At 40.4% G+C, this 27,977-nt stretch overlaps 3 protein-coding genes across 6 annotated transcripts in view; 2 read left to right on the top strand and 1 right to left on the bottom strand.

Moving 5' to 3' along the window:
• The window catches only part of LOC138966791 (uncharacterized), an 82,757-nt gene extending 64,914 nt beyond the window's left edge, over window positions 1–17,843 (top strand). Inside the window, exons 1-4 of one of the 3 annotated variants that reach the window (XM_070339133.1) lie at window positions 3,977–4,191; window positions 9,183–9,521; window positions 13,025–13,162; window positions 14,011–17,843. In XM_070339133.1, the coding sequence (XP_070195234.1) occupies window positions 9,323–9,521; window positions 13,025–13,162; window positions 14,011–14,168 (495 nt within the window). In that variant the 5' untranslated portion in view covers window positions 3,977–4,191; window positions 9,183–9,322 and the 3' untranslated portion in view covers window positions 14,169–17,843. Of the gene's footprint in view, window positions 1–3,976; window positions 4,298–9,182; window positions 9,522–13,024; window positions 13,163–14,010 lie in introns of those variants that run through there. The other 2 variants (XM_070339132.1, XM_070339134.1) reach the window with 2 other exon arrangements.
• The window catches only part of LOC138966786 (pre-mRNA-splicing factor 38A-like), a 325,120-nt gene extending 306,837 nt beyond the window's left edge, over window positions 1–18,283 (top strand). Inside the window, exon 10 of the mRNA XM_070339122.1 lies at window positions 17,179–18,283. The gene's annotated coding sequence lies outside the window, so the exon portion shown is untranslated. The remainder of the gene's footprint in view (window positions 1–17,178) is intronic.
• LOC138966790 (uncharacterized) overlaps window positions 1–24,856 on the bottom strand; it is a 42,977-nt gene extending 18,121 nt beyond the window's left edge. Inside the window, exons 1-4 of one of the 2 annotated variants that reach the window (XR_011455761.1) lie at window positions 24,012–24,856; window positions 22,124–22,387; window positions 21,339–21,479; window positions 20,459–21,065 (exon numbers count right to left, since the gene is read on the bottom strand). Coding sequence is in view for 1 of the 2 variants with exons in the window: in XM_070339129.1 (XP_070195230.1) it covers window positions 20,902–21,065; window positions 21,339–21,479; window positions 22,124–22,331 (513 nt within the window). In the remaining variant the exon portion in view is untranslated. Of the gene's footprint in view, window positions 1–18,680; window positions 21,066–21,338; window positions 21,480–22,123; window positions 22,388–24,011 lie in introns of those variants that run through there. The other variant, XM_070339129.1, reaches the window with a different exon arrangement.
• Between the last annotated feature and the right edge of the window lie 3,121 nt (window positions 24,857–27,977).

Genomic DNA, 27,977 nt, shown 5'->3' with positions numbered 1-27,977 from the left:
AGCAGTATTGATTGAGGTACATATAAATCTGTTGATGTACAGGGATGACTTGTTTGTAATGAATCCTTGTTTCCTCCACATTGAGTTTGCATTGCAGTTGGACAGAAATGAACAGGTGTTAATTGATAAACACATTGATAATGGCTTTTGAGAAAATCAATCAATTCTGCAAAGGAATTAACTTGATGACATCAAAACTGCAGCGCCATTTGAAGAATGGTTACCATTTCTGTTTCTTTGATGGGAATCAAACAAATAAAAACATTGACTATCCAAGTTACCATGAATGGCAATAGTTGACTCCTGAAAAGTAGCAAGGATATAATTTGAGACGATAAACGCCTGATGCAATCCCTCCTCAAGGTCAGTCAACTCAAAACCTTCATCATTCGCAACATCAGTAGGCAACACAGCGGGATTCGTATGTCCAGAAATCATGTCGAAAAAATATTACATTTCAAAAGCATGTCCAACCACAGTTGTTGGCAAGTGTTCGTGTCCGAAGTAGCCTTCAGTGTGTGTATATGTATTCATGTGACAGAGAACGTGACCTCATTGTTCAATCCTCTCTCTCTCTTCTTTCTCATTCGAACGCACACACGCAAGAACGTAGCCTACGCACGCATGCCGCACGCGCACGCACACACACACACACACACACACACACACACCCCGCTGACGCACACGGCAAACCACGCACACACACACTGACTGTCGGCAAGCATCTCTTTTTGTTTTCTTTACCTTTGTTTATTGTGTTTTCGATATTTGTGTTTATTTTTTGCTTGACTTATCTGTTTTATTTTAATGTTTGCTATCCACATCGTGTGATAAATGTTTCTTCTCAGTCTCCGAGTCAGTTTAGTTTCTGCACGCCGCTTTGGTACTCCTTGTTTTTCTTTCTGGTGTATTGTGCGCGACTGATTTGCGGATTTATTTTTATTCCTTTCATATGCAGTTGAAGTGTTGTGGGTGTTATTGTCTGTATATGCTATGTTGCGTCTGTGTATGCCTACAAGAATTTTGGGTGTAATGTGCCTGTGGTCTGCTCGCAGTCGAGCACAGAAAACATGGCGGCGCCCTGCAGGCAAATTCGTGGAAAGTCTTCCCGACCGCAGATACCAGCGTCGTCCGCGACGCTGGAATAACTAGGTTAATTTATGCACTCGCGTGAACAAGAAACTGTCGAGCTTCACAGATGTCGTCGTTGGGTAGTTTTGGGTTTGTTTTACTACCATAGGAGGATTTTTGAACTGTAAATGCACTCAGCTGCAACAAAAACGCAAAACGAAGGCTGTGAGCTGCACTGTGCCTTTAAATGCTATTGCAAGTGTGTTCCATAAGGTTAGAACTGCTTTTTTCATAAGAAGATTTAAATCGTTGTGTAAACCATTTGAGACATACTGGGGCTTTCAGCACAATCCATGTATTCCATCGAGTCCATTTTTCTCAGGCCAAGCTGTCAGATTAATTCTCATAACAACATAATAATATCATCTGGATGCTGAACTGCTTCAAATGCACAATATTACTGATGTACTAGTAGGGGCCTACTGACTTGGGGATGCTTCATGATGCTCTGCCGCCAAGAGTGTGTTTGCTTGGGGTCACGTACGTGACACAGGCAGGAGCATGAAATGTTTCATTAAAAAAAAACTTTCTCGGAATTGCTTCTTAGATGATATTGTACCACTGTGCACAGTCCAGATATGTGTTTATTCTTGAGGCAGTTTGTCAGTGATTAGCAAGCACGGGGGCGCGAAACCAGCGACATGAAACAACACGCTAATGCTGCAGTAGTTAAAGTTCATGGAGTTGACTCACCCTCACTCCCTCCCTCACACCATCCACCACAGCACAGATTTTTTGTTTTTTTGTTTTTTTGTTGCAAAGGGCCATATCAGGGCGGTGCTGCTTTCACATATAACGTGCGCCACACACAAGACAGAAGTCGCAGCACAGGCTTCATGTCTCACCCAGTCACATTATTCTGACACCGGATCAACCAGTCCTAGCACTTGCCCCATAATGCCAGACGCCAGGCGGAGCAGCCACTAGATTGCCAATTTTAAAGTCTTAGGTACGGCCGAGGTTCGAACCCACGACCCGGGTCCCGATCACGGGGCGGACCACAGCACAGATGAGAGGAGGGTGTGTGTGTGTGCACTTCACATTAATTTTATCGACTCCACCCAAAAGTGCACAGCTAGCTCAGTAGCAGCCCACGCGCACACTTTCCCATTCACTCTCACACTACAGTGGAACCCCTGTTTAAACCCAGCGTTTGGCTGATGGGGTCTATGTCGACCAAAAGAGTGGGATTCCCTGTAGGTGGAGTTCCTGGAAGGGGATTCCCTGTGTACAGGGAATCCCACAGGGTGGAGTTTTTCAATAAAACTTGCAAACCATACTTGAATTTCTAAAAAATATCAAAAAAGATTGAAAAACATCAAATTCTACCGATGTCCCCAAGCATCACGTGACTTTCAGCGATATCAGCGACACGCTACAGGAACTAAATCCTGTGGTATTCCCTGTATACAGGAAATCCCCCTCCAGGAACTCCACCTACAGGGAATCCCACTCTTTTGGTCGACATAGACCCCATCAGCCAAACGCGGATGGGAGCCATAGTTTGAATAATTCAGATATCCCATTGTAAGACCTTGCTTTTTACATTTAGTCAAGTTTTGACTAAATGTTTTAACATAGAGGGGGAATCGAGACGAGGGTCGTGGTGTATGTGTGTGTGTGTGTGTATGTGTGTGTGTGTGTGTGTGTGTGTGTGTGTGTGTGTGTGTGTGTGTGTGTGTGTGTGTGTGTCACAGCGGTGTGTGTCTGTCCGTGTGTGTGTGTAGAGCAATTCAGACTAAACTACTGGACCGATCTTTATGAAATTTGACATGAGAGTTCCTGGGAATGATATCCCCGGCCGGACTTGTTTTTCAGTTTTTCCCGGCTTTTTGTAAAAGTTGAGGCGGCACAGACTGTCACAATTTCTCAGACTATGTGTGTTGGTCTTAAAAAAAAACAAGTCGCGTAAGGCGAAAATACAACATTTAGTCAAGTAGCTGTCGAACCCACAGAATGAAACTGAACGCAATGCAACGCAGCAAGACCGTATACTCGTAGCATCGTCAGCCACCGCTCACGGCAAAGGCAGTGAAATTGACAAGAAGAGCGGTTTAGTAGTTGCGCTGAGAAGGATAGCACGCTTTTCTGTACCTCTCTTCGTTTTAACTTTCTGAGCGTGTTTTTAATCCAAACATATCATATCTATATGTTTTTGGAATCAGGAACCGACAAGGAATAAGATGAAAGTGTTTTTAAAATGATTTCGACAAATTAATTTTGATAATAATTTTTATATATTTAATTTTCAGAGCTTGTTTTTAATCCAAATATAACATATTTATATGTTTTTGGAATCAGCAAATAATGGAGAATAAGATGAATGTAAATTCGGATCGTTTTATAAAAAAAATAATTTTTTTTACAATTTTCAGATTTTTAATGACCAAAGTCATTGATTAATTTTTAAGCCACCAACCTGAAATGCAATACCGAAGTCCGGGCTTTGTCGAAGATTACTTGACCAAAATTTCAACCAATTTGGTTAAAAAATGAGGGCGTGACAGTGCCGCCTCAACTTTCACGAAAAGCCGGATATGACGTCATCAAAGACATTTATCAAAAAAATGAAAAAAACATTCGGGGATGTCATACCCAGGAACTCTCATGTCAAATTTCATAAAGATCGGTCCAGTAGTTTAGTCTGAATCGCTCTACACACACACACAGACACACACACCCACGCACATACACCACGACCCTCGTCTCGATTCCCCCCTCTACGTTAAAACATTTAGTCAAAACTTGACTAAATGTAAAAAGGGGGAGGGGGGGTGGTTCTACAGTACTCAACAGCTATAGTGGAAAAGACATGAATACGAATAGAAGCACAAGTAGCCGGTCCCATCCCAGTTCTCGGTGATGTTTCATTGTTTGACTGAAGACCGCTGTGTTTCCCAGTCCCCCCAGCACGCTGCTTGTGTCAGTCTGCATTTATTGCATTAAGTTCTCTGTCTGTGTTAAAACCGTGCAGTGCGAAGTAGACGCCCGGCACGTTTCAAGCTTGTGAACCAGGCTGTTGTTGTTCTCCGTCGAACTAGAAGAGAGAAAGAGAGCAAGGTTTGTTTCTTTCAGCGTTGTTGGCAGTTGTTTGTGATCTTGGGACTGACTGGGTTGTGATTGCTGTGGCATCAGTTGTGGATTTCGTGTCGCTTCATTCTGCAAGGTAAAGTCCTTTTTGGATAATAAAATGTTGAATAAATTGATTGTGACAAGCGTAACGCGTTAATTATGAGTAAAGTGTCCGGTCTTCAAGGAAATTGATTAATGTTTCAAGTTAATTTTCGAATAGAGAGTCTATGCGTAACCATTCAGTGCCGGTAGGCTACTCTAACATGTCTGAAACCAACACGACGCTTGTTGCAACAAGAACCTTTCTACTCTCTGCAAGCAGCAATGTCCAAATTCTAGCGCAAGTGGTTTATTGATCCAGATTTTACCATGGAGAGGGGAGAGGGGAAGGGGAGGAGAGAGACTCAGAGAGAGAGAGAGAGAGAGAAAGGGGGGGGGGGGGGGCGAGATATAAAGAGAACCAAGCTGAGAGACAGTTGGAGATAATTTGTCAAAGTGTACCGTGTCAGTATGTGTGTGTGTGTGTGTGTGTGTGTGCAGACATGTATGTATGTCTCTGGTGTGTGTATGTGTGTGTGTGCGTGCGTGCCGCGTGCGTGTGTGTCACGATAAGTGTGTGTGTGTGTGTGTGTGGTGTGTGTGTGTGTGTGTGTGTGTGTTTCAGCATAGGTGTGTGATTGCCGCGTTATATAGACTGTAAAACAGTGTGTGCCCGACTCGGTCCCGTCCAAACAGTGTAGGTGTGTCAGTGTTTGCTTGTGTTTGTCATCCCAGTCTGTACACAACATAACACCCAGCACAACAGTCAACAATGCAAAAGTGGTCACTGACTCAGAGCGTAGGTTTTCATCGCGCCAGGCGACGCCGCCCACGTTCGTAACAGCGCATTACAAGGAGAAAATGATCATGTACTTATTACGTTATTTGGACAAAAGGTGTGTTTAATTTCATGCACATGAGTCACAGATGGATGCCTAGAAATGCTTGTACTAAAAATGTTAGTGCAGAACGCAATTGTCTGTCCTACGCGCGATACCACATATATATAATTCGGTCGGGGGAAGTGATGCGACAGAAGTGAGGAAGAGGATTGGAATTTGGACCCCGCCCTCAGTCATGTAGCTGGCCCAGTGGAGCTGGAGAGAAGACGAGCTTAGAGACAGTCTCTGTTGACATCTTGTAACATTTCTCTCCCTTTCGACCGAAAGGATTATATTTACAAGTAATGACATAAATCGCCACTTTATAGTTATGCACACTATCTTGTTCCTGCCTCTTGCCATCTCTGAGGTATAGCGACCACAGACACACACACTTACATCCATACTTATATATTATATATAGTAGATTTACTACGATCACAGCTCTAACTTCCACAAAAGAAGCAAAAGCTTGTGTGGCTCTCTATCCTTAGGGGAATATGTTATTCAGTTATTCTGCACACACACACACAAAAATGCTCCAGAAAAAACGGGTTTTCTCCAGCATTTCTGAATAATGTCATCATCCGCCGAAGCAGTTTTTTTTTTTTTTATAGAGAAAAACATTTTACTGCAGTGAAATTGAAATCAAGAATGCTGCAGTAAAACGGTGATGTTGTTTTACTGGAGAAAAACTGTTTACACTTTTTCTGCAGCATTTTGCACTTGCTCATTATAATATTGGAGACGTGAGATTCCCCTCTGTTTAATCTTGCTTTCTTCGTCGCCTTCGTGAAGCGATTTGCCTCGTTGTGAGCCCGTTGCATAGACCAATCCAGAGCGACTTTTCTCTGAGCGGGCTATTGTGATTCTGAGCAACGCATGGCTGTTGAGTGTCGTAGTCGGTGGCTTGAGATTGGGTTGGTCTCTGGTTGGGTTATCAAAGAATTGATAGTGTGCACGCGCCTATCCCCCACCCTTCACACACTCACCCTCGCGTACACATATACTGACACACACAAATGCACACATGCACACACTTACACATGATGTCTTACACAGCGACAAACACATTAAAACACACAAACACACACACACACACACACACACACACACACACACACACGCACACACACACACACACACACACACACACACACACACACACACACACATATATATACTGTCAGAGGAGAAATAACCGTCTCTATTGAATTAACTTTCACTTTGTGTTGTGTCATTTGCACCGGTAACATCACCCAGAAGACATTCCGAATGATTGGATGGGAGTGAATGACCACTGACACGCCTTCTGTTTGGTCCACTGTGGAGTGAGTGGAGCAAGCTATTATATCCCGGTGGGAGACGGGTACAAACGCCACTCCGGCAGTTTAAAAGAACGTTGGTTTTTCTCCAGAAAAACTGTCACATATTATTCCGAAGAAAAAGTTAAGCGCAATAATGCTACAGAAAAACAAACAAAAACTATGCTGCAGAAAAACTATTTTGCTGCAGAAAAAAACCCGATGCTTCAGCGGAAGATGACATTATGCAGAAATGCTGGACGGGCGCAGTGGCGTGGTGGTAAGACTCGTCGGCCTCCTTATCGGGAGGTCGTGAGTTCGAATCCCTGTCGCTGCCCCCTGGTGGGTTAAAGGCTGCCGTATTCGTAGCGTTCATTAATTAATTCATATTGTTTACATGTGCCAATAATGTTATAAAACTGTACCTAAGGGGATATAATAACGATTGGCTGTAGCTTTCGAACACAGAAAAAATTATTTCAGTATTGCAAAGTGGTGTTGATCGATAGTGTCGAATGTAAGCAGAACAGTCTCAAACGCCATCTTTGGTTTACGAAACGTCACGAAGTGACGTCAGCGGTCTAAAAATAGCCCAAGTCCTGGAGAACTGTTGCTAAACAATGCAATAAAGAATTAATTATTTATCGTAATTGGTAAGGACTTCAAACCTAAAACTTTGCAGGTAGCTTAATTTATACATCCCCGCAACGATGGGAAAAGCCCTGGAAGTAATTAAACTAATTAAATAGGACTATGTCAGCCTTTAGGAGTAGAGATTTTTCCGATCTCCCAGGTCAACTTATGTGTAGACCTGCTAGTGACTTAACCCCCTTCGTGTGTACACGCAAGCACAAGACCAAGTGCGCACGGAAAAGATCCTGTAATCCATGTCGGAGTTCGGTGGGTTATGGAAACACGAAAATACCCAGCATGCCCGCCCCGTGATCGGGAGGTCGTGGGTTCGAACCCCGGCCGGGTCATACCTAAGACTTTAAAATTGGCAATCTAGTGGCTGCTCCGCCTGGCGTCTGGCATTATGGGGTTAGTGCTAGGACTGGTTGGTCCGGTGTCAGAATAATGTGACTGGGTGAGACGTGAAGCCTGTGCTGCGACTTCTGTCTTGTGTGTGGTGCACGTTATATGTCAAAGCAGCACCGCCCTGATATGGCCCTTCGTGGTCGGCTGGGCGTTAAGCAAACAAACAAACAAACAAACCCAGCATGCCTACTCAACGAAAGAGGAGTGAAGCTGACTATGCTCTCAGAGTATAGTTTGGGGAACCCAAATGGGCAAACGAGCTCACACGTAACCAGAACATTCTGGAACGCTGAAGAAGAAGAAGAAGCTGGAGAAAAATCGGTTTTTTTCTCCAGCATTTCTGTTTTTCTGCAGCATAACTGAATAAAGTCATAATCCGCTAAGGATAGCTCTCTGTTGCAATTGCTGAACTTTTGGCGGGACCGAGGCTGTGTTTACAAATGTGTGTTTGCAAAGGATTTGTGCCACAGGCTCATTATACTTGTTTAGGGAGCGGGGACGATGTTAGAAGTGGGGAGGGGGGGGGGTGGGGCAGGGGTCTGACCCGCACTGTGACTTAAACCCACTTCGTGTGTACACGCAAGCACAAGACCTGACCCGCACTGACTTTCCCCCCTCTCGAACCGGAGGTCATGTGCCAATGGCTTGTGTAGAGTCAGTTCGACACTTCACTTTGCTCAGTCGGATGATTGTGGGATGAGTGGCCTTTGAACGCACTTCGTCATATCTGACTGTCACACACACATTTACACAAACGCATGCACGTTTGTACGCAACGCCTACGCAACGCCTTCTACTACACACACACATACACACACACGCACGCACGCAGTGAACACACGCACGCACACACGCACACACGCACACACACACACACACACACACACAGCACACAGACAGCACACAAACACACACACACACACAAACAACACACACTCACACATACCACACGTACACACACACACACACACACACACACACACACACCGCTCTCACAGATTCCCCAAAGACTATTGTGTATCGGACAGGGCGTGACGAGACTGAGCACTGTCAATGACATATAGATATGTCTCTGGCACTGTCAACGATGATACGCTTATATATTATCTGGCATCAAAACCAGCGTATGTATTGCTGAGTTTGACCGCTTGCCGTTAAGAAAAAATAGTGGTTTTGTCCGATTTTATCTGTTTACGGTATTTGGTTTAAAAACGTTCCGCGTTCATTGTACTTTGCATTCACATGCTTTCTGCGAGGGATAAAGGATATTCCATTCCCCCCCAAATACAGCTTCTGTAAAGGGATTTCTCAAGTTGCGGTAAAACTGTATTTTGTGTCAAAAAATTACACACTGTAGCCAACCAGTAACACTTGGCGAAACGAAGAAGGAGGAATGCCATTTTTGCAGCACAAGAACAATGTGTATTATTAGAAAACGGCTAGTAATGTATACCAACCGTTTAAACCCTCTATTATAAATTACCCTTCAAGGTCCTACCCGGCCCTTCACCTGTATGCACACTACCTCTTCCCTCGGTCGTTGGGTCCGGCTGGGTCTGAGTGTGTGTGTGTGTGTGTGTGTGTGTGTGTGTGTGTGTGTGTGTGTGTGTGTGTGTGTTTGCGTGTGTGTATGTGTGTGTGCGCGCGCGCGCCCGCTCGTATGCTCTTGAATCAACTTCTGTGATAAATCAGTTTCTTCTCTATTCTGTCACAACAGTGACAGGCATAACAAGCAGGACGGCATCATAGCTACAGCACCACCATCAGAGGAGGATCAACAGCGGTAAGATCCACAGCGGTAAGATCCTTAAGCAGCAACAACAACAACGCCAGTAGAGGGAGATCCGCAGCTTCAAGATGGTTCTGGACAACCTGACGCAGGCGGGGAAAGTGGGACTGGCGTGCTTCGTGGCGGGGGCCTGTTTCTTCCTCACTGGATTCTCTGTCCCTTACTGGGTCGTCATGGGCAATTACCGCATTGGTCTGTGGGAACACTGTGGATCCTCCTCCTGTGGGAAAACCACAAGTTCAAACTTCCATACCTTCGATGATGGAAGTAAGCTACTTCGTTGAGTCTTATACACATCATTTGAAGTACTTATAGTAGTAGTAGTTAGTGTTGGTAGTGGAGATGGAGGTAAAAGTAGCAGTGGTAGTTGTTCAGTGTTGTGGGAAGTACTTCGTCTCACGGCCTTTGTATGGCCCTTTTCTTGATTTGCATCTTTCGCATCTTTCAACCCGATTGCCCATCTTAAAACTAATTAATGAACACTGAGTCAAGCTGTGGAACTCACAGAATGAAACTGAACGCACTGCATGTTTTCACAATGACCGTAGTCCGCCGCTAGTGCAAAAGGCAGTAAAAGTGACGAGCCTGTTTAGCGCGGTGGCGGTTGCGCTGTGCTGCATAGCACGCTTTACGTTACCTCTCTTCGTTTTAACTTTCTGAGCGTGTTTTTAATCCAAACATATCATATCTATATATGTTTTTGGAATCAGGAACCGACAAGGAATAAGGTGAAATTGTTTTTAAAACGATTTCGGACATTTTATTTTAATCATAAGTTTTATATTTTTAATTTTCAGAGCTTGTTTTTAATCTTAATATAACATATTTATATGTTTTTGGAATCAGAACATGATGAAGAATAAAATAAAAGTAATTTTGGATCGTTTTATAAAAAAAAATAATTTAATTACAATTTTCAGATTTTTAATGACCAAAGTCATTAATTAATTTTTAAGCCTCCATGCTGAAATGCAATACAGAAGTCCGGCCTTCGTCGAAGATTGCTTTGCCAAAATTTCAATCAATTTGATTGAAAAATGAAGGTGTGACAGTGCCGCCTCAACTTTTACAAAAAGCCGGATATAACGTCATAAAAGACATTTATCGAAAAAAAGAAAAACATGTCTGGGGATATCATACCCAGGAACTCTCATGTAAAATTTCATAAAGATTGGTCCAGTAGTATACTCTGAATCGCTCTACACACACACACGCACAGTCACACACACACACACACACACACACAGGCACACACACACACACACACACACACACACACACACACACACACACACACACACACACACACACACACACACATACATACACCACGACCCTCGTCTCAATTCCCCCTCTATGTTAAAACATTTAGTCAAAACTTGACTAAATGTAAAAAGGTTGCACAAAGTGTAGTTCCAGAACTTATTTTGAGTTCTCAGCATTTTGTTGTTGTGGTACTTTGATCACCATGTAATTATTGTTGGGTGTGAATGTTATCATTGTCATCTTTTTCCTTGCAAAAAATGATCATTTTCAAAGTGATTTATTATCAGAATCTAAGAAGTATCGGTGCCGTCATAGGAAAATACTCATCTCCTGAACTAACTCTTGTTTTCTTACTTATTGTGTCATTTCGCAAAAAATGAGGTCTCAACACAATAACAAAAGACACTGTATACATGAATAACAGAAGAATGATTTTAGAAATTCTGCACAAGTTGAAAACAAATACTTCCTATGAATTCTGCTCATGAAAAATTATCTTTTCATGTTCCAAGAACATTCTATGTTATTGTGTGTTGGGGTCTGTTCAAAACACATAGCAAAACTCTATCTGTATTGTTTTTGGAAATGAATGTTTCCTCAAGACTGGATATTTAAAGGCACAGTAAGCCTCCCGTAAACCATCGCAGAGCTCCCCGAGCGTCTACATACAGTACAAGCATACTTCCATTTGAACGCTCACCGAACGGGAACATCCTGGCTGCTTTCTGTCGAGCGTGAGAAATTTTCAAAGAATTTATTTTCGTGGACTTGCTCCTCTACAACAATGGCGCCTCGTTTTGGTGCTGGACGGCTGTTATGAATATTCAATACCGGAAATCACGCCCGGACAGTAAGCCTCCCGTAAACCATTACAGATACTGTCAGGCTTTTACACACAATACAAACACCCTTCCATTTGAACGCTCACCAAACGGGAACATCCTAGGTGCCCTACGTAAAGAGCGAGCAATTTTTAAAGAGACGAGGGTGTGGTGTATGTATGTGTGTGTGTATGTGTGTGTGTGTGTGGGTGTATAACGCGATTCCGAGAAACTACTGGACTGATCTTCATAAAACATAACATGAGAGTTCCTGAGTATGATATCTCCACCAGTTTTTTTCATTTTTTGATAAATATCTTTGATGACGTCATATCCGGCTTTTTGTGAAAGTTGAGGCGGCACTGTCACGCTCTCATTTTTCAACCAATTTGGTAGAAAATTGGTCAAGTAATCTTCGACAAAGCCCGGACTTTGGTATTGCATTTCAGCATGAAGGCTTACAAATTAATTAATTGGTTTGGTCATTACAAATCTGAAAATTGTAATTAAAATATTTTTTTATAAAACGATCCAAAAACAATTTCATCTTATTCTTGATTATTTTCTCATTCTAAAAACATATAAATATGTTATATTCAAATTAAAAACAAGCTCTGAAAATTAAAAATATGAAAATTATGATTAAAATCAAATTTCCGAAATCGATTTAAAAACATGTTTATCTTATTCCATGTGGGTTCCTGATTCAAAAAACATATACATATATATGATACGTTTGGATTAAAAACAAGCTCAGAAAGTTAACAAGAATAGAAATACAGAAAAGTGTGCTATCCTCCTCAGCGCAACCACTACCGCACTATTCTGGTTTGTCAATTTCACTGCTTTTGCCACGAGCGGTGGACTGACGAGTATATACGGGCTTGGTGAAAAAAATGCAGTGCGTTCAGTTTCAGTCTGTGAGTTCGACAGCTTGACTAAATGTTGTATTTTCGCCTTACGCAACTTGTTTGTTTTTGTTTTGCAGGCTTGGTAATTTCAAAATGCCTGTGTGTCTTTTTTCAGGCTTGGTAATTGCAAAATGCCAGTGTATCTCTTTTGCAGGTTGGGTAATTTCAAGATGCCTGTGTGGTGTTTTTTTTTGTTGCAGGCTGAGTAATTTCAAGATGCCTGGGTGTTTTTTTGTTTTGAGGGCTGGGTAATTTCATGATCCCTGTGTTTTTGTTTTGTTTTGAAGGCTGAATAATTTCAAGATGCCTGTGGGTTGTTCTTATTTTTGAATTCGGCAGGCTGGGTAATGTCAAGTTGCATGTGTGTCTTTTTTGCAGGCGGATAATTTCAAGATGTGTGTGTCTTTTTTGCAGGCTGGGTGATTTCAAGATGCCAAGATGCTGTGTGTCTTTTTTGCAGGGCTGGATAATTTCAAGTTGCCTGTGTCTTTTTTTTTTTTGCAGGCTGGGTGATTTCAATAAGCCTGAGTGTCTTTTTCGCAGTCTGGGTGTCCGATGATTTCAATAAGCCTCTGTGTCTTTCTTGCAGTCTGGGGGATTTCAAGATGTCTGATGTTTTATTTGCAGGCTTGGTAATTTCAAGATGCCTATGTGTCCTTTTTTTATAGGCTGGGTAATTTCAAGATGCCTGTGTGTCTGTCTCTTATGTAGGTTGAGTGATTTAAAGATGCCTTTGTGTTGTTTGGGTAATTTCAAAATGCCTCTTTTGCAGGCTGGTACAAAGGGACACAGGCTCTGGCATGTTTGGCCCTCATTGCCCTTATGGCTGATTTCATCATCCGCATCCTCTTCCTCTGTGGCAAACCCAGGAAGTTCCTCCTCATCTCCGTCATTCTGGACTGTGCGACAGGTAACGTCAATGATCCTTCGTCTTTGGCTGTTCATTGTCATTTGTTTGTATATTTCGTTGCGAGTCCAGTATAATTATTAGGTATTACTCTCAATTTGTTGAGGTTTAAATGGTAAAACAACTATTGGACATGCTGTTCAGAATAATGTACCTACATTGTGCCAAACGTTCTGACAGTATGTTTGTGGGATGTAGCTCAATGGGAATAGACAATGTTCGAAAATAACTCTGTCGGGTATGTATGAGTTGTGCCATACAAAGAGTGAATACACTTGCTTTTATTGAGGCAGACTTTCGACACGTGCTCCTTGTCTAGGTGTTTGAGTCACTAACACCCCTCGCTAGTGACTGTCACGTGGGAAAGCTTGCCCCAATATAAGCAAGAGAATTCACTCTTTCACATACCATACAAACTCGACAGAGTTATTTCCGGAGTTCGTCTATTACCAGCGGACATGTAGGATGAAAGTCGCTTGTTCATTTCAAAGCTTGTTGTTCTCTCAGGAGATTGGTTCTGCATACCTCTCTGCACATTTAGTATGCATTTAGTGCTCATACGTCATTTTTTCTGTCATTAAAATAGCTTTTTTTCATGCATGTCAAAAGTTTTCAATTTATTGTCAAAATATGAAGAAAAAAACAAGGTGTTACATACTTTCAGGACGCTATATAAACAAGATATGAACAAAACATGCTGATGCTAGAACATGTTTTGAGGGCGGTATTAAAACCTGAAGATAATATGTTATGACAGATTTTTAGGATGGAATCAAAATCTTAAAAAAACAAGCCATCACATATTTTCAGGACGGTATCAGAATCTGAAAGAACTGTTTAATCCTTTGCAGCCACCCTGGCATTTTTGGCGGCGGTCGTCTTCGGCAGTGAAGTTGAAAAATACAGCGGTGTTAATCTTCACTTTGGCTTCGCCTTCGACATCATTGGCGGCATTTTCATCGCTCTGTCCGCCGTCTGTTTCCTGGTGGAGTACATACGCCGTCGCTGAACGTCATTGAAAACGTCGTTGTCGTCATTGTGTCAACATATGTTCTTCTATGCAGCAATGGCGGTGTAGTTGCGTTGACTCAGTGTGACAAAATCGTTGATGGCGATTGGATGGTACTTTTCTGAACTTGATTTCTTTAAAGGAACTTTGTTAGAGTGTATCTTACGTGATTCGTTGTAGTTGTTGATCTCGTTGTTTTGAGGACGGAGAGAGAGAGAGAGAGAGAGAGAGAGAGAGAGAGAGAGAGAGAGAGAGAGAGAGAGAGAGAGAGAGAGATAATGTGTGTGTGTGCGTGTGTGTGTGTCTGTGTGTGTGGTTGTGTGTGTGTGTGTGAGAGTTCGTTCGTCTGCGCGTGTGTGTATTAGAGAGAGAGAAAGAGAGTGTGTGTGTGCGCGCGTGTGTGTGTGTGTGTGTGTGTGTGTGTGTGTGTGTGTGTGTGTGTGTGTGAATTTGTCAGTGTGTGTTTGAGAGAGACAAGATATCATATTTGTGTCCAGAACTCGCATCATGTTCTAAAGGCTAATTCTAAGTCTACACTTTTCATCAGGAAACAACACCAAGAGCGTGCTTTATATATACTAAGCTTGGCCTATATGACTCTTCTTTTCTGTCCAAACATAGCCCTCACAAGCAATTTTCATGTCCAGTTGTTTTGTATAGATATATTTTGTCTGTCTATTGTTCGTTTCCCCTTCTAAGTCTGCTGATAACAGTTGTGTTTATTTTACTGTGAAACTATAAAAGCATAATTTTGTTTAAGTATACACACATTCAAGCTTGTCTGTTCTGAAATGTAACATACATTGCGGTTGGGTTGGAGGGATGTTCTCCTCTTGGTACTACGATTCTGTTCCATGCAGAATGACATTTAACTTCTAATGCTTGGCTTTCACTGTGTTTTTGATAAGACTATCTAGTGATCTGTGTATTTTTCCGACCGTTTTAATCCTCGTGTTATAGTTGATGGTTTTTTTTTTATTTTTTTTTTTTACATTACAGGTTACATTTCCATTAAATTACTTTTTAATTCAACAACAATCTAACTAATGACAATGGGGATAAACCTTTCGTAGCGCAAGTTCTTGTTGAAATACAATTTCCAATGGAATATGCGATTTAGTTTTCTTAAAGTAATAGTTGATGCTTTGTTTTGGACTGTTTCCATCTTGTGAGATTTAGGTTTGCCTTATTGTGTGTTGCATTTCTATTAGACTTCTGTGTCGCTGTTTATGTGTGCGATGTAGGCTTACATCCATGTATAGTTTTGACAGTATCATCATTGCTGTACCGACTACACCCATCTCTACATACCAGCTGTCACGAGAGATTTCAACCTTCCTCAAACATTACAAGTAATCATTAGAATAGAAGATCAACTAACGGCGGAAAGAGTCAGCAGTCAAACTCTTCTTCTTTTTCTGCTGTTCCTCGCAGATCGTTTTTATTCTCAACTAATGGGATCGTTCCACAAACCGCGGTCGGTTATTGACTGTGTAACTGACTTTGCTAAGAGGCCAAATTCTCTTTATTACTTCCCTTTCTCTGTCCCATTTCCTCCTTTCAAGTGTTAGTCTTAAAGTTGTGCTAAAGGGCCTTTCGTCCGATCTTCTATCCACCATACTTGTACTTGTCTCTTGTTTATCAGTACTATAGAGAACAATTCATTTCAGTTACAGCTGAGCCTGAACATATTTGACATCAAACGTTTTTACACGCAGAATCGGAAGTCATGCTTATATTTTTGTGTGAGTGCAAAATGATAATGCGTTGTATATTGTTTGAAGTCTGTTAGTTAGAAATAAAATTGTGTTTACATGTATGATAAGTTGATCCAATGTACTGTTATTTGTCTTTGTGTTGTTGCTATTGTTTTCTCATATTGTATATCGCAGTAGGACCTGGTGCTCTTGGACGTTCCCAAAGATGAACAGCTATTTACAAATACTCGACCCGTGCTTGGACCTATATTTTGTTCTTTCAACTGTTGAGTTTTTCTCGGTGACACGGTATAATTATCATTTTTATATTACAAGTTTTTGAGAGCCATTTTGAAACTGAGCATGGGTGTAGGTTACACTTTCTTCTGTGTTTGTATTTTTTCAACCAGACTCGTGTGATGCTTTTCCAGCATATATTATAAGCAGTATGGTACATGTGCCCATTTGATTTTCAGGTCAAAGGTAGACTTCTCTGTTATGGGAAATATGCAAATTACTTTTTTGTTTGCTGCTCATTGTTTCTGAAAATATTGCTTAACCCTTAAAAGAAAATTCATACAAATAAACGTGCAAGTTATACACAATAACGCTATTGTGACAAGGGAGATAAACAGTGGTGCACCTATGATACACTTTGAATTTAGTAGCCTGTGCCAGCTGGTTTTTAGTTTTTCTTAATTTTGTTAAAGTATTATTGAGGAAAATCGTGACTATGTTCCTTGTTGTGTATGGACATAAGACATTACAAAACCCAAAACCTACGTACATTTAAATACCTGTACGTGTTATATCATTAATCAAAATCCGGACGTATTAATCCCCCCGCGGGCTAGGGGGAGTCCCATATTGGTTGGGACGAGAAAGAATTTACCCGATGTTCCCCAGCATGTCGTAAGAGGCGACTAATGGATTCTGTTTCTCCTTTTACCCTTGTTAAGTGTTTCTTGTATAGAATATAGTCAATGTTTGTAAAGATTTTAGTCAAGCAGTATGTAAGAAATGTTAAATCCTTTGTACTGGAAACTTGCATTCTCCCAGTAAGGTCATATATTGTACTACGTTGCAAGCCCCTGGAACAATTTTTTGATTAGTGCTTTTGTGAACAAGAAACAATTAACAAGTGGCTCTATCCCATCTCCCCCTTTTCCCCAATCCCATCTCCCCCCTTTCCCCGTCGCGATATAACCTTGAATGGTTGAAAACGACGTTAAACACCAAATAAAGAAAGAAAGAAATTTAAATACCTGTACGTGTTATATCATTAATCAAAATCCGGACGTATTAATTCTAAGTCCCGCAGTGGGGCACTGCGGTTATGAAATTAAAGGCCCCTCCTGTTTTTGGAACCGCAGGAGCTTTCTAGTTTGCTGTTAGGTAGATTTTTGGTTCCTCTTTCCTGTCATGTTCTCTTTTTCTTCATGAATTCTTTTCTTTTTTCTGCCTTCTTGCTCATTCACCTGTATTTTTTCCAAAAATCTCTTCTCTTGCCGCTTGTCTCGCGATTCATGTATAGTTTAATCTGTTAGTGTTCTGATGTAAGTCCAGCAGTAGATAGGTTAAGCCTATTTTAACATACTGGAAACTGGTAATCTTCCAGTAGGTATTAATTTAGTTTTACTAAAGCCTGCTGGGACACAAGTAATGGGTTAGTGCATTTGTAAACAGGAATCGCTTGACAAGTGGCCCCCTTCATCCCCCCCTTCCTCGTCCTGATATGGCTCTGCGTAGTCGGCTGGACGTTAAGCAACAAATAAACAAACAAACAAACAAATTAATTCTAAGAGATAAATAAGGTTATTTCTTTGTCGTGCTATCACAGCTTTGCACAGTGTCTATCCTATGAATATCAGTAATAACATATTTATGGCGTTTAAAAAAGATAAGAACCTGGATGACTTACCTATTAGCCTTTTGGTGAGTGTGTATGTATTTGTTGTAAGCATGTTTTTTTTTTTTTTTTTATAATTTTGAAACATGTGCAAGCTTTCTTATCCTGGTAAAGCTGTCTCTCTCATTGGTGTTTCTAAATACTTTTCAGTCATATTTTATATATTGTTTTACGTGTGAAGTATTTCATTTTTCTCTTGTCATTCAGCCATTGAATGGGTTGAGCAGTGTATCTGATTCACTTAAGCGCACTCCCGACATGACCTCATGGACATTTCTCTGCATGAAATCGCAACCCTCACCTCAGCATCAGTAACAAAATGTACCCGAGGGTTAAGTGGCTAAAAACTCTATTTTCTTCAGCAGACGTTTGTACAAGAGAGCAAAATCCGCCTATTTTTATTATTAACATTACATAAACATTGCCTTTTTGTCAAGTTTAAATTAATGTACATAATTTAAACTCAACAGTTGTTTTTCTATGTTGCTTAATAAATGAGTTGCTGTCCATTTGCTTGCTTTTGTTGTTGTTACTTTGATTCATGTCACAGATGTTCGTTATTTTGTTTTCATTCGAAAGATGAGAAAAGTCAATGACATTCAAAAGCGGCAGCACACATCACTAAAACTGTTTAATATGGGGCTTTGTCCTAGGGTTAAGGTGCTTTACAGCATAGTGTGTGTGGGTGTGGGTGTTTCTATGTGTGTGTGTGCGTTTATGTGTGTGTGTGGGGGGGGGGGGACAAGCCCACTTCAGTGTATACTGACACACATGTAGACTGGTGGAAAAATAGCTATATGATGAACACTTACATTCGCTACATTCACATCGTCTCTCAGCCGCCACTTGAAGCAAAAAGTAACCACTTGAGACTTAATATCCACCAAAAATACTGGAAGACAAGTATTTGGTTTAAACAGTGTTTTATTCTCATTCATGTTTAACAAATCCGTGGAATCTGTTAAACAACAAAGGAGCACAAGTTAAATTAATACATTAGCTTTTAGATACAAGGACAGGTGCGGACACGCATCTCGGCTTTATGAAACCTATTTCAACCTAAAAGAACAGCATGTCGACATGATTTGCGTTAAATATCAGTTAATTCATCTTCGATTCAATTTCCAAGGAAAAATCTGGAAAGCTTGAAAAAAAAAATGAAAAAAAGGATAGTAAGGCAACAAGCGCATGGTCCATTGATGTCTCTGGTGTCTTCAATAATATTGAATTATATCTGTCGACATGAAAATTCCTTTTTATGTTTGTAATACCGGAAGTTGTTCATTTCCTGATATTGACTATTCCATTGGCATACTGCAGAAAGTAGTGAATGCTATTAGGTTCAATTATTTAGATTGCAATAAAACAGGACGGGTGCTTAGCAGGGACACCTTTGATCTTCTTAACTTCATTTTACTTGTGAGTAATTATTCATAAATATTTATTTGCCTGGTTAACTGTGTCATACGGGTTGTATCGGAATAAGATCGACGCAGATTTGGGAGTAATCAACAATTCTGATGATGATGATATGATGCAAATTGTTTTGCATATCAAAGAAAAGGCTTCCAAGAATGTGTACAAAGGTCAACACCGAATAATGTCCAAACTGATGCTAGCAGCAATTATAAAACCAAACCGTTCTGTATCTGCATTAACATTGCTGATCGAGCCATTCGCAATCTCATTTTATTAATTGTTGCCATATCGCGCCATATCTGACTTGTGTGGCAAGTGATAAACATTAACTTTATGATTAAAACATGTATAATTTTCAAAGTAATCCCCGGGCTGAACCTGAGCCGTACTCAAAGACATTGAACATCGAGTGACGGTTAGCTGAATAGACATGCTTTTCATAAATAAAGCATAATAATCAAACGGAGATAATTAATATGTTGTTATATAAAATTGTTGCTTAACTCTTAAGCTTGAGTTTACATAATCAAAAATTATAATATTAAAAAAAAGAAGTTTACAATTCATGTATACAATTGAGGAGTAAACAAAATTAGTTACTCAGATTCATCTAAATATGAAAATGTAGTCTGTTACGCACGCAAACACAGGCTTAATTAGTTAATTAATAAAACAATCGTTCTGAACAAAAACAGCTGTAAACATCCACCGGAATAGTTGCTTTATCCTTTGCTTCAACATAATCAAGCTGTCATCTTTCTTGGACCACAAAAAGCAGGTTTTGACCAAAAAAATGTCATAATAAATGCCTGTGGTAAAGCAAATGCTTCTATGTACAGGGCTCCGTTGGAGCCAGGAACAAAATGAATGGTTGTACTGGTTGTATACATTACCAATAACACCTTTAATAATAATAAACTCAGAAAACAATTCAGTATTGCCACATTATCAGGTGCACGACCACCGCTTAAAATTAATGAGTGTAGGCCCTACCCTCAAAATCGACCCCTGACTGACATGAGCCTTGTGAAACAAATCTTCGATCTAAAAAGTGTGCCAGGTAGGAAGTTTGAATCAAATCACACGGGCATGAATGTTTTATTTCGGACACAAAAAAATTCACTTTTGCTGTAATAATCCACTGGGCTATATCTGAGAGAGTGCTTTTTGCCGTGAAACCCGTGTAAATTGTCGCAAAAACTGCCGGTTTTGACCTGAAACGCGGTTTGTACCTACATCAGTCGCAATTCCGAATTCCGTAACACCAGAAGTAAGTCATAAAGCCCTGTAAAATCACCTGTTCTTGATAAATAACTAAAAGGACTTTCTTCTCGTACGTCAAAGTTATTGTGTTTTGCCCATTCTGAGGCTTTGTTGTTGTTGTTTTATGGGGTCGATTTTTGAAGTGGAACCTCATTCGGTACACGCGACATTTGTGACAGAAATTGTCATCCAAAAAGTACAAAAAAAGAGCCAAGTCAAATGCATGTAAAGGCACAGAAAGATAAGATCAAATAACGTGAGTAGGTAAAATAAAAAGTGTTGCAGTGTTTTGTTTGCACAATTTATTACAATTTATAAACAGAATAATGAACAATTCTTTTTTTTTAAAACCAAAGTAGCCTCAGAACTGACTTCAAAACATGAATCCAGCATAGACCGGATGGTCTAATGACCGAAAGTAAGTTGATCTTGGTGTCAGTTGCTCTCAAAAATGGATTCGGGTTTCAGCGAGGAAGCAAGCAGCGGCAAAAGAGATGAGAATACCTCCGATTATGTCGAGAGCGAATCCCCAGCTCAGCGACATGTCCATGAATTTGTCCTCCTCCACGTGAGCACCAAATAGGGCAGCAGCTGAAAATGCTAGGACAGCTGGAAATAAACAATAAACATTGAAACACACACACCAACGCACATAGGCATAGATACACACACACACACACACACACACACACACACACACACACACACACCGGCCGCACACACACAATCATAAACACAAGCCCACAACCACACCCGCGCCCGCCTACATTCTTGTATATATGCTTGGGACTAAACATTTTATTTTCACATTGTAAGTTGGATGAAACTGATGTATGTGAGTTTGTTTCTCCCCAAAGTGTCTAACAACGTTGTCCGTAATACCTGTCGCAACGTCCAGACCGATTGATGCCCAGAGGTACGCTTTAGGTTGGTCACAGAAGACGAACAGTCCACGGGCAATGCCGTCACAAATAAGCGTGATGACGGCCAGGCACGCAAAGCCTTGGGTAAACTGAAACCAGGCTGTATGGAAAGAATTCAAACACAGAGCGTGACAGTTCTGCCTCAACTGACTTTCACAAAAAGCCGGATATGACGTCATCAAAGACATTTATCGAAAAGAATAAAAAAAAATGTCCGGGGATATCATACCCAGGAACTCATGTAAAATTTCATGAAGATCGGTCCAGTAGTTTTCTCTGAATCGCTCTATATATACACACACACACACACACACACACACACACACACACGCACATACACTTACACACACACACACACACACCACCACCACCACCACCACCACCACCCTCATCATGTCTCGATTCCCCGTCTATGTTGATACATTGAGTCATAACTTGACAAAATGTAAAAAGGAACTCTGATTGAAATCGATTGATACATAACTGCTATTTGTATTTTTGACCAAAATATGACATCCTACACAGACTTCGACAGTCATTGCTCACATCGACTGCTCGATCTGTGTAAAATGTCGTATTTTGGTCAAAAATACAAATAACATGTATAATGTCATCATGCATGAATTAACATACTGACGCTTACTTGCAGTAAACCTATAATAGAAAATGATTTTCCATCAATCAAGGAATCAACCAACCAACCAACCAACCAACCAATCAATCAATCAATCAACAACATTTTACCTGGTAAGCTATTCCCAAAGAACTTGAAGGAGGAGCTAGAGACTTTGCGACAGAGTGACTCCCCGCAGTATCGCCATAGCCCAGCTCGGTAGTCAGAGTCGTCCAGTGTCACCCAGTTAGCGATCGAAAACCCCACAATAAACAGGAAAGCCCCGAGCCCAAAACAAATCAAGCCGCCGTTGCCAGCCTTGCCCAATTTCCATTCCATTGCTGCGGTGTTTTTGACTGATTATGCTTCGCCGTCGGCGTCTTCCTGAAAAATCACTGGAACAGACAACGCGAAAAAACGAGCTTCTTCTTATTCTTCTGCCTTCATGAGCTGTAGCTCCCACGTGCATGACGTATTTAGCTACGATTTCCCAATACATTTTTATCGTGTGGTGCGATCAAAAAGAATCCCCAGGCCCTGGAGTCTCTGCACTAAAAGTGGCGAAGAAACTCAGTGTTGCTGTGTAGTTCTCAAAGCCTCGTTGTGCTTTTTTGAACGATAATTTGAAAACTTTTCAGTCAGTGTAAACTGTCACACTGACACTGACACTGACTGACACTGACTGACACATAGTTTACTGTGAAGCTGGCAGCCATACTCAGGTTGGGATTGGTGGGAGGGGAGATCGAGACGCGATAGTATGTACAAAGAGTGCATAGCATGGGTTGCCCATGTTATTGTTCGCTGGCACAGCGATGTATGTCTTTGTTCAGTTCGTGTTTTCACAAGATGAATCGATCGCGAGTTGGTCAGTATGTCACACAGTCATACAACACAGTTTATCTCGGACGTGCGGTCCGGCTTCGTGGCGGGGTTGTCTCAGCATTCCTCGTCACGGGTCACGGCTGCAGGGGTGTCGACGTCAGGGGTGTTACTTTGACCTATTTGCTTGACTACACGAAAGCAAGCCTGGATGTGTCGTGCATATATGAATGGCTGGAAAACGCTGCATACAGACATGGTTGTGTATGAGCGGAAATGTATGTACGTGCACAGAAAAATACGTGACAGATGATTTTTCGAGATTCGGTTTTTGTTTTCACTTTTTCGATAAATTTCTTTGATGACATCATATTCGGCTTTGAAAAAAATGAGGTGGCATTGTGGCAATCTCATTTTTCAATCACATTGAATGAAATTTTGGTCAAGCAAATATTTGACCCGGTCCGGACTACGGGACTGCAGTTTAGCTTGGTTGCTAAAATTCAATTAATTGATTTGTTCATTAAAATTCAGACATTTTTGATTAGAATAGAAATTTTTACAACAGATTTAAAAATGATTACATTGCATTCTTTGTCATATCCTGAATTCAAAAATATATAGATTTATCATGTTTACTCTGAGTTCGTGCTCAAATTTAAAGCAAAATCGAAGCAACCCCTCACCAAGTTATGCCTATTCTAAATTTTCGTGGATTTTCTCATTAGTACCATACGTTTTTGGTCAGGTCTATTTTGGGGTAACCTTACTTCAGCGGCGGTCACGTAATCCCTGTGAAATAAATATTTGATCTGAACAGTTTACCATATAGCCAATTTGAATGCCTTAATGGCCGAGACATTTTGAATGAAATATCACGAGAATGAATGTTTTAGTTTTTGTACAAAAAATGTCGCAATTATTAGTTGTGTGTGTGTGTGTGTGTGTGTGTGTGTGTGTGTGTGTGTGTGTGTGTGTGTGTGTGTGTGTGTGTGTCCTAAGTTTATACTTCTGCCCTGTCTACTCAGCTCAAACTTCCTCGACCTTAAATTTAGGTTGGACAAACACTCTTCTGAAGTCTGATGTAGCTGGCTTGCATCGACTTGGTTTTAAATTTTGACAGAAAGTAATGCGTACTGTACATTGAAAACTAAAATACTGCACTTCCGAAACAAATAATATCGGAAAATAACCTACCTTCAGGCTGTCCCTTCCGCCAGTATTAAAACGTGTTATTCAAGGCTCTAAACTCTCAGACTGAAACCCCCAACACCACTGCGTTTGGAGCTGCAATGGCGATATACTTCCCTTTTTCAAGTAACTGGATAGGACACAAAAACTGATATGGTGGGATTTGTACCAGCGAGGTTGAGTCGATTCAATCCCTGTAACACGAGAAAATTACTCCCACGAGATTTTTACTCCGGAGTAAACATTTCGTACGAAAAAGTTACTCCCTTTACGAAAAAAGCACTCCCCCATTGCACGAGAAAATTACTCCCCAAGACAGGTGAGTTCCGAGTAAACATTTCGTACAAAAATGTTACTCCCCTGACGAATAAATAACGAATAAATTACTTCACCCCAACACGAGCAATTTAACTTCCCATGCCAGGTGTACGAAATGTTTACTCCCTTGTCCCCTGTTAGTCTTGGTGGTGGAAGGGGTGGAAGGAGGGTAGCGCGACATTCGTGTGCGCGAGATCACTTATTGGCATTATCCCTTCGCCAGCATCCCATTTTTGCGTACGAGATTTTTACTGGAAGTAAAAAAAATGGGGAGTAAAAATTTCGTGGAGGGAGTAATTTTTTCGTGCCTTGGGGAGTTTTTTTCTCGTACGAAAAGTGTACTCGAAGTAAGAATTTCGTACAAAATATTTACTCCGGAGTAAATTTTTCGTGGAGTAAAAATTTCGTATTACACCGGCTGTGAAAACTTTTAAAGCTTAGCCATGACACAAATACCAGACAGAGGGAAACTGAAACTGAAACTGACCTTTATTGTCTGAGAGAGAGACAGAGAGAGAGAGAGAGAGAGAGAGAGAGAGAGAGAGAGAGAGAGAGAGAGAGAGAGAGAGAGAGAGATCTAGAGAGAGGGGGATAGACAGACAGAAAGAGTGAGACAGAGAAACAGATTGACAAACAGATTGACAAACAGATAGACAAACAGATAGACAGACAGACAGACAGACAGACAGACATGCGACAGGTGACTTCAGAAGGCGTTATGAGCAACTTATATATGCGCCGCTCGATGATTCGGGAGTGTGTGCATGAGTTTTGATTTTGTTATTATTCAAGAACTTGTAGTTCTATTTCTAACTGTGTATGTTTATGTGTGAAGCTCTTTAGTTTTAGATTACCTATTATTTCTGCTTCAGTGTGTGTGAGTTTTCATTTCATTGTTATTCGAGAAATGGTATTTCTAACTTTGTATGTTTATGTTTGGAGAAGCGATTCTTTTTTCCTTTTTGGGATCAAGTCTGGTGTCTGCTTTAGTGCTTACTTTGATATTACCTTAGAACATTTATTGTGAACCTGTAAATGTGTAATGTGTGTGTGTGTTTTTTGTTCTTCTTTTTTATTTTTTCTATTTCGTTTTACTTTAGTGCTGCTGAAGACAGTAACTAAAAATTTCCCTGAATTCAGTGTTACGTGTTTTTTGTTTTTAATTTTTATATATATGTTGACAATGACAGTTCAGTTAAATAAAGCGTTGAACACATTATATGTATTTTAATTTTTACCAATCTGTCACTCTGTGAATGTGAAGCTGGTGTGAGTGTGATATTTAACACATTACTTTTGATTTGTACCTAATCTCTGCCTTTGTTAGCTCCAGTAGGTGTGTTTTCAACAGTTTTGTTCAATTTTGTGAAACGTTACTGTTTTGAGACAAACCAGACACATATTTTTCCGTTTAGGACAGCTGGGCTCAACATATTAACTTTGTTGACTAAACAAAGGAGCCATTACACAGATACACACTCATTCTGACAATCACTCACCAGATTCTTCACAATTAAGAAATGTCTCAGATAAGACACACGCAAGCTTAAAAAAAAAAGTCTTAAGAACAAAAACGTTACGGCAACAACAATGTATTTATTAGTTCTTACTAAAATCACATGCTTCAATAAAAAAAAGCATAAACTATACAGACATGCTAACCAGCATTGATTAAGGCACACACTTGAGTCAAAAAGCTATGGCATTAACATAAGCAGTGTTGAATCTTGTTTCAAACTGCACATTTCAGTCAAAAAGCGAGTGAATCGGTGTTTCAATCATTAGCAAAATTAATACTGCTGTTGAGGTTTGGAATCAATGAACAATAACTGTTCACACATCAATACTGTCAAAGTGTAAAAAGAAAAGAACTGTACATGCACCCACATACTAAGCATCATATCTCAAGATCAAATAAGGAACAGTGTTGAGCCCTTGAAAATGTTTTCAATAATACACACTTCAGTCAGAAAGCAAAAACAAAAAAGTAACTACACACATTCCTGCCAGCACAAATCAGATAGATACATAAGTAAAATTAATACTGTTTTTCTGGTTTGGCATCCACAGAAGTTATGTTTCTGTTTTAAAGCACACACTTGTCAAGGTATTTATTAGTTCTTACTAAAATCACATGCTTAAATAAAAAATCATAAACTGTAAAGACATGCTAACCAGCACTGATTAAGGCACACACTTCAGTCAAAAAGCTATGGCATCAACATAAGCAGTGTTGAATCTGTTTCAAATTGCACACTTCAGTCAAAAAGCTATGGCATCAACATGAACAGTGTTGAATCTGTTTCAAATTGCACACTTCAGTCAAAAAGCACATCTCAGACAATAAGTGAATTAGTGTTTCCAATCATTAGCCAAATTAATACTGCTGTTGAGGGTTAGAATCAATGAATGGTAACAGTTTACACATCAATACCGTCAAAGTGTAAAAAAGAACAGAACTGTACACACACCCACACACTTAGCATCAGATCTCAAAATCAAATAAGGAATAGTGTTGAGCCCTAGAAAAATGTTTTGAATAATACACACTTGAGCCAGGAAGCAAAAAAAGTAACTACACACATGCACGCCAGCACAAGTCATACAGATACATAAGTCAAATTAATACTGTGTTTCAGGTTTGGCATCCACATAAACAGTGTTGTTTTTGTTTAAAATCACACACTTGTCAAAAAACATAAAAGTAACTGTACACAGTTCTGTTCAGGTTTAGCATCACTGTAAACAGTTTCAAATCAGGTAGATACCAGTCAAATACAAAAATAACATAAAACTGCACATTGGTCCAATTAAAAAAAAAAAAGATTCAGACTTGAGATCAAAAGTAAATAGTGTTGCACTTTTTTTTTTTCAATCACACATTTCAGTCGAATTGCATAAAACTGTACACACATGCTAGGCAGAACATCGCAGACAATGAAAAATGTGTTTCTAGTTGTACATAACAACCCCATCAAATCAAATTAATACTGTCTTTCAGGTGTCGGATAAAAAGGAAACATTATGCAACAAGTATTCACCTGACCATCTTGAATGAAATTTAACCAAATCGTCGACGCAAATACGGAATCGCCGCAGCGAAACTTCGCGATCGGCACCACGCTTCCATGTTTTCGCTAAGCGGCGCGGTGACCTCTTGCCGTCCAAACCCCGGTGCGCACGAAGTGATGACGTCAATAGGGAGACCTCCATAGGCAGTCAAAAGCCATCGCTCGAGTTCTTATGAACCACATTCGTTTGTTTCGTGAAAAGTCAGAGGTACATAATAACGTGCTATTGCAGATAAGCTCACAGCGAGCCGCATTCAAATTACAAACTGACGACTGCATTGTGAAACAAGTCGCGTAAGGCGAAAATACAATATTTAGTCAAGTAGCTGTCGAACTCACAGAATGAAACTGAACGCAATGCCATTTTTCAGCAAGACCGTATACTCGTAGCATCGTCAGTCCACCGCTCATGGCAAAGGCAGTGAAATTGACAAGAAGAGCGGGGTAGTAGTTGCGCTAAGAAGGATAGCACGCTTTTCTGTACCTCTCTTTGTTTTAACTTTCTGAGCGTGTTTTTAATCCAAACATATCATATCTATATGTTTTTGGAATCAGGAACCGACAAGGAATAAGATGAAAGTGT

This window comes from Littorina saxatilis, linkage group LG5, assembly GCF_037325665.1.
Source record: "Littorina saxatilis isolate snail1 linkage group LG5, US_GU_Lsax_2.0, whole genome shotgun sequence".
Taxonomy (NCBI): Eukaryota; Metazoa; Mollusca; class Gastropoda; order Littorinimorpha; family Littorinidae; genus Littorina; species Littorina saxatilis.
Note: the sequence above shows the minus strand (reverse complement) of the source record. Positions and strands in the feature narration are given on the sequence as shown.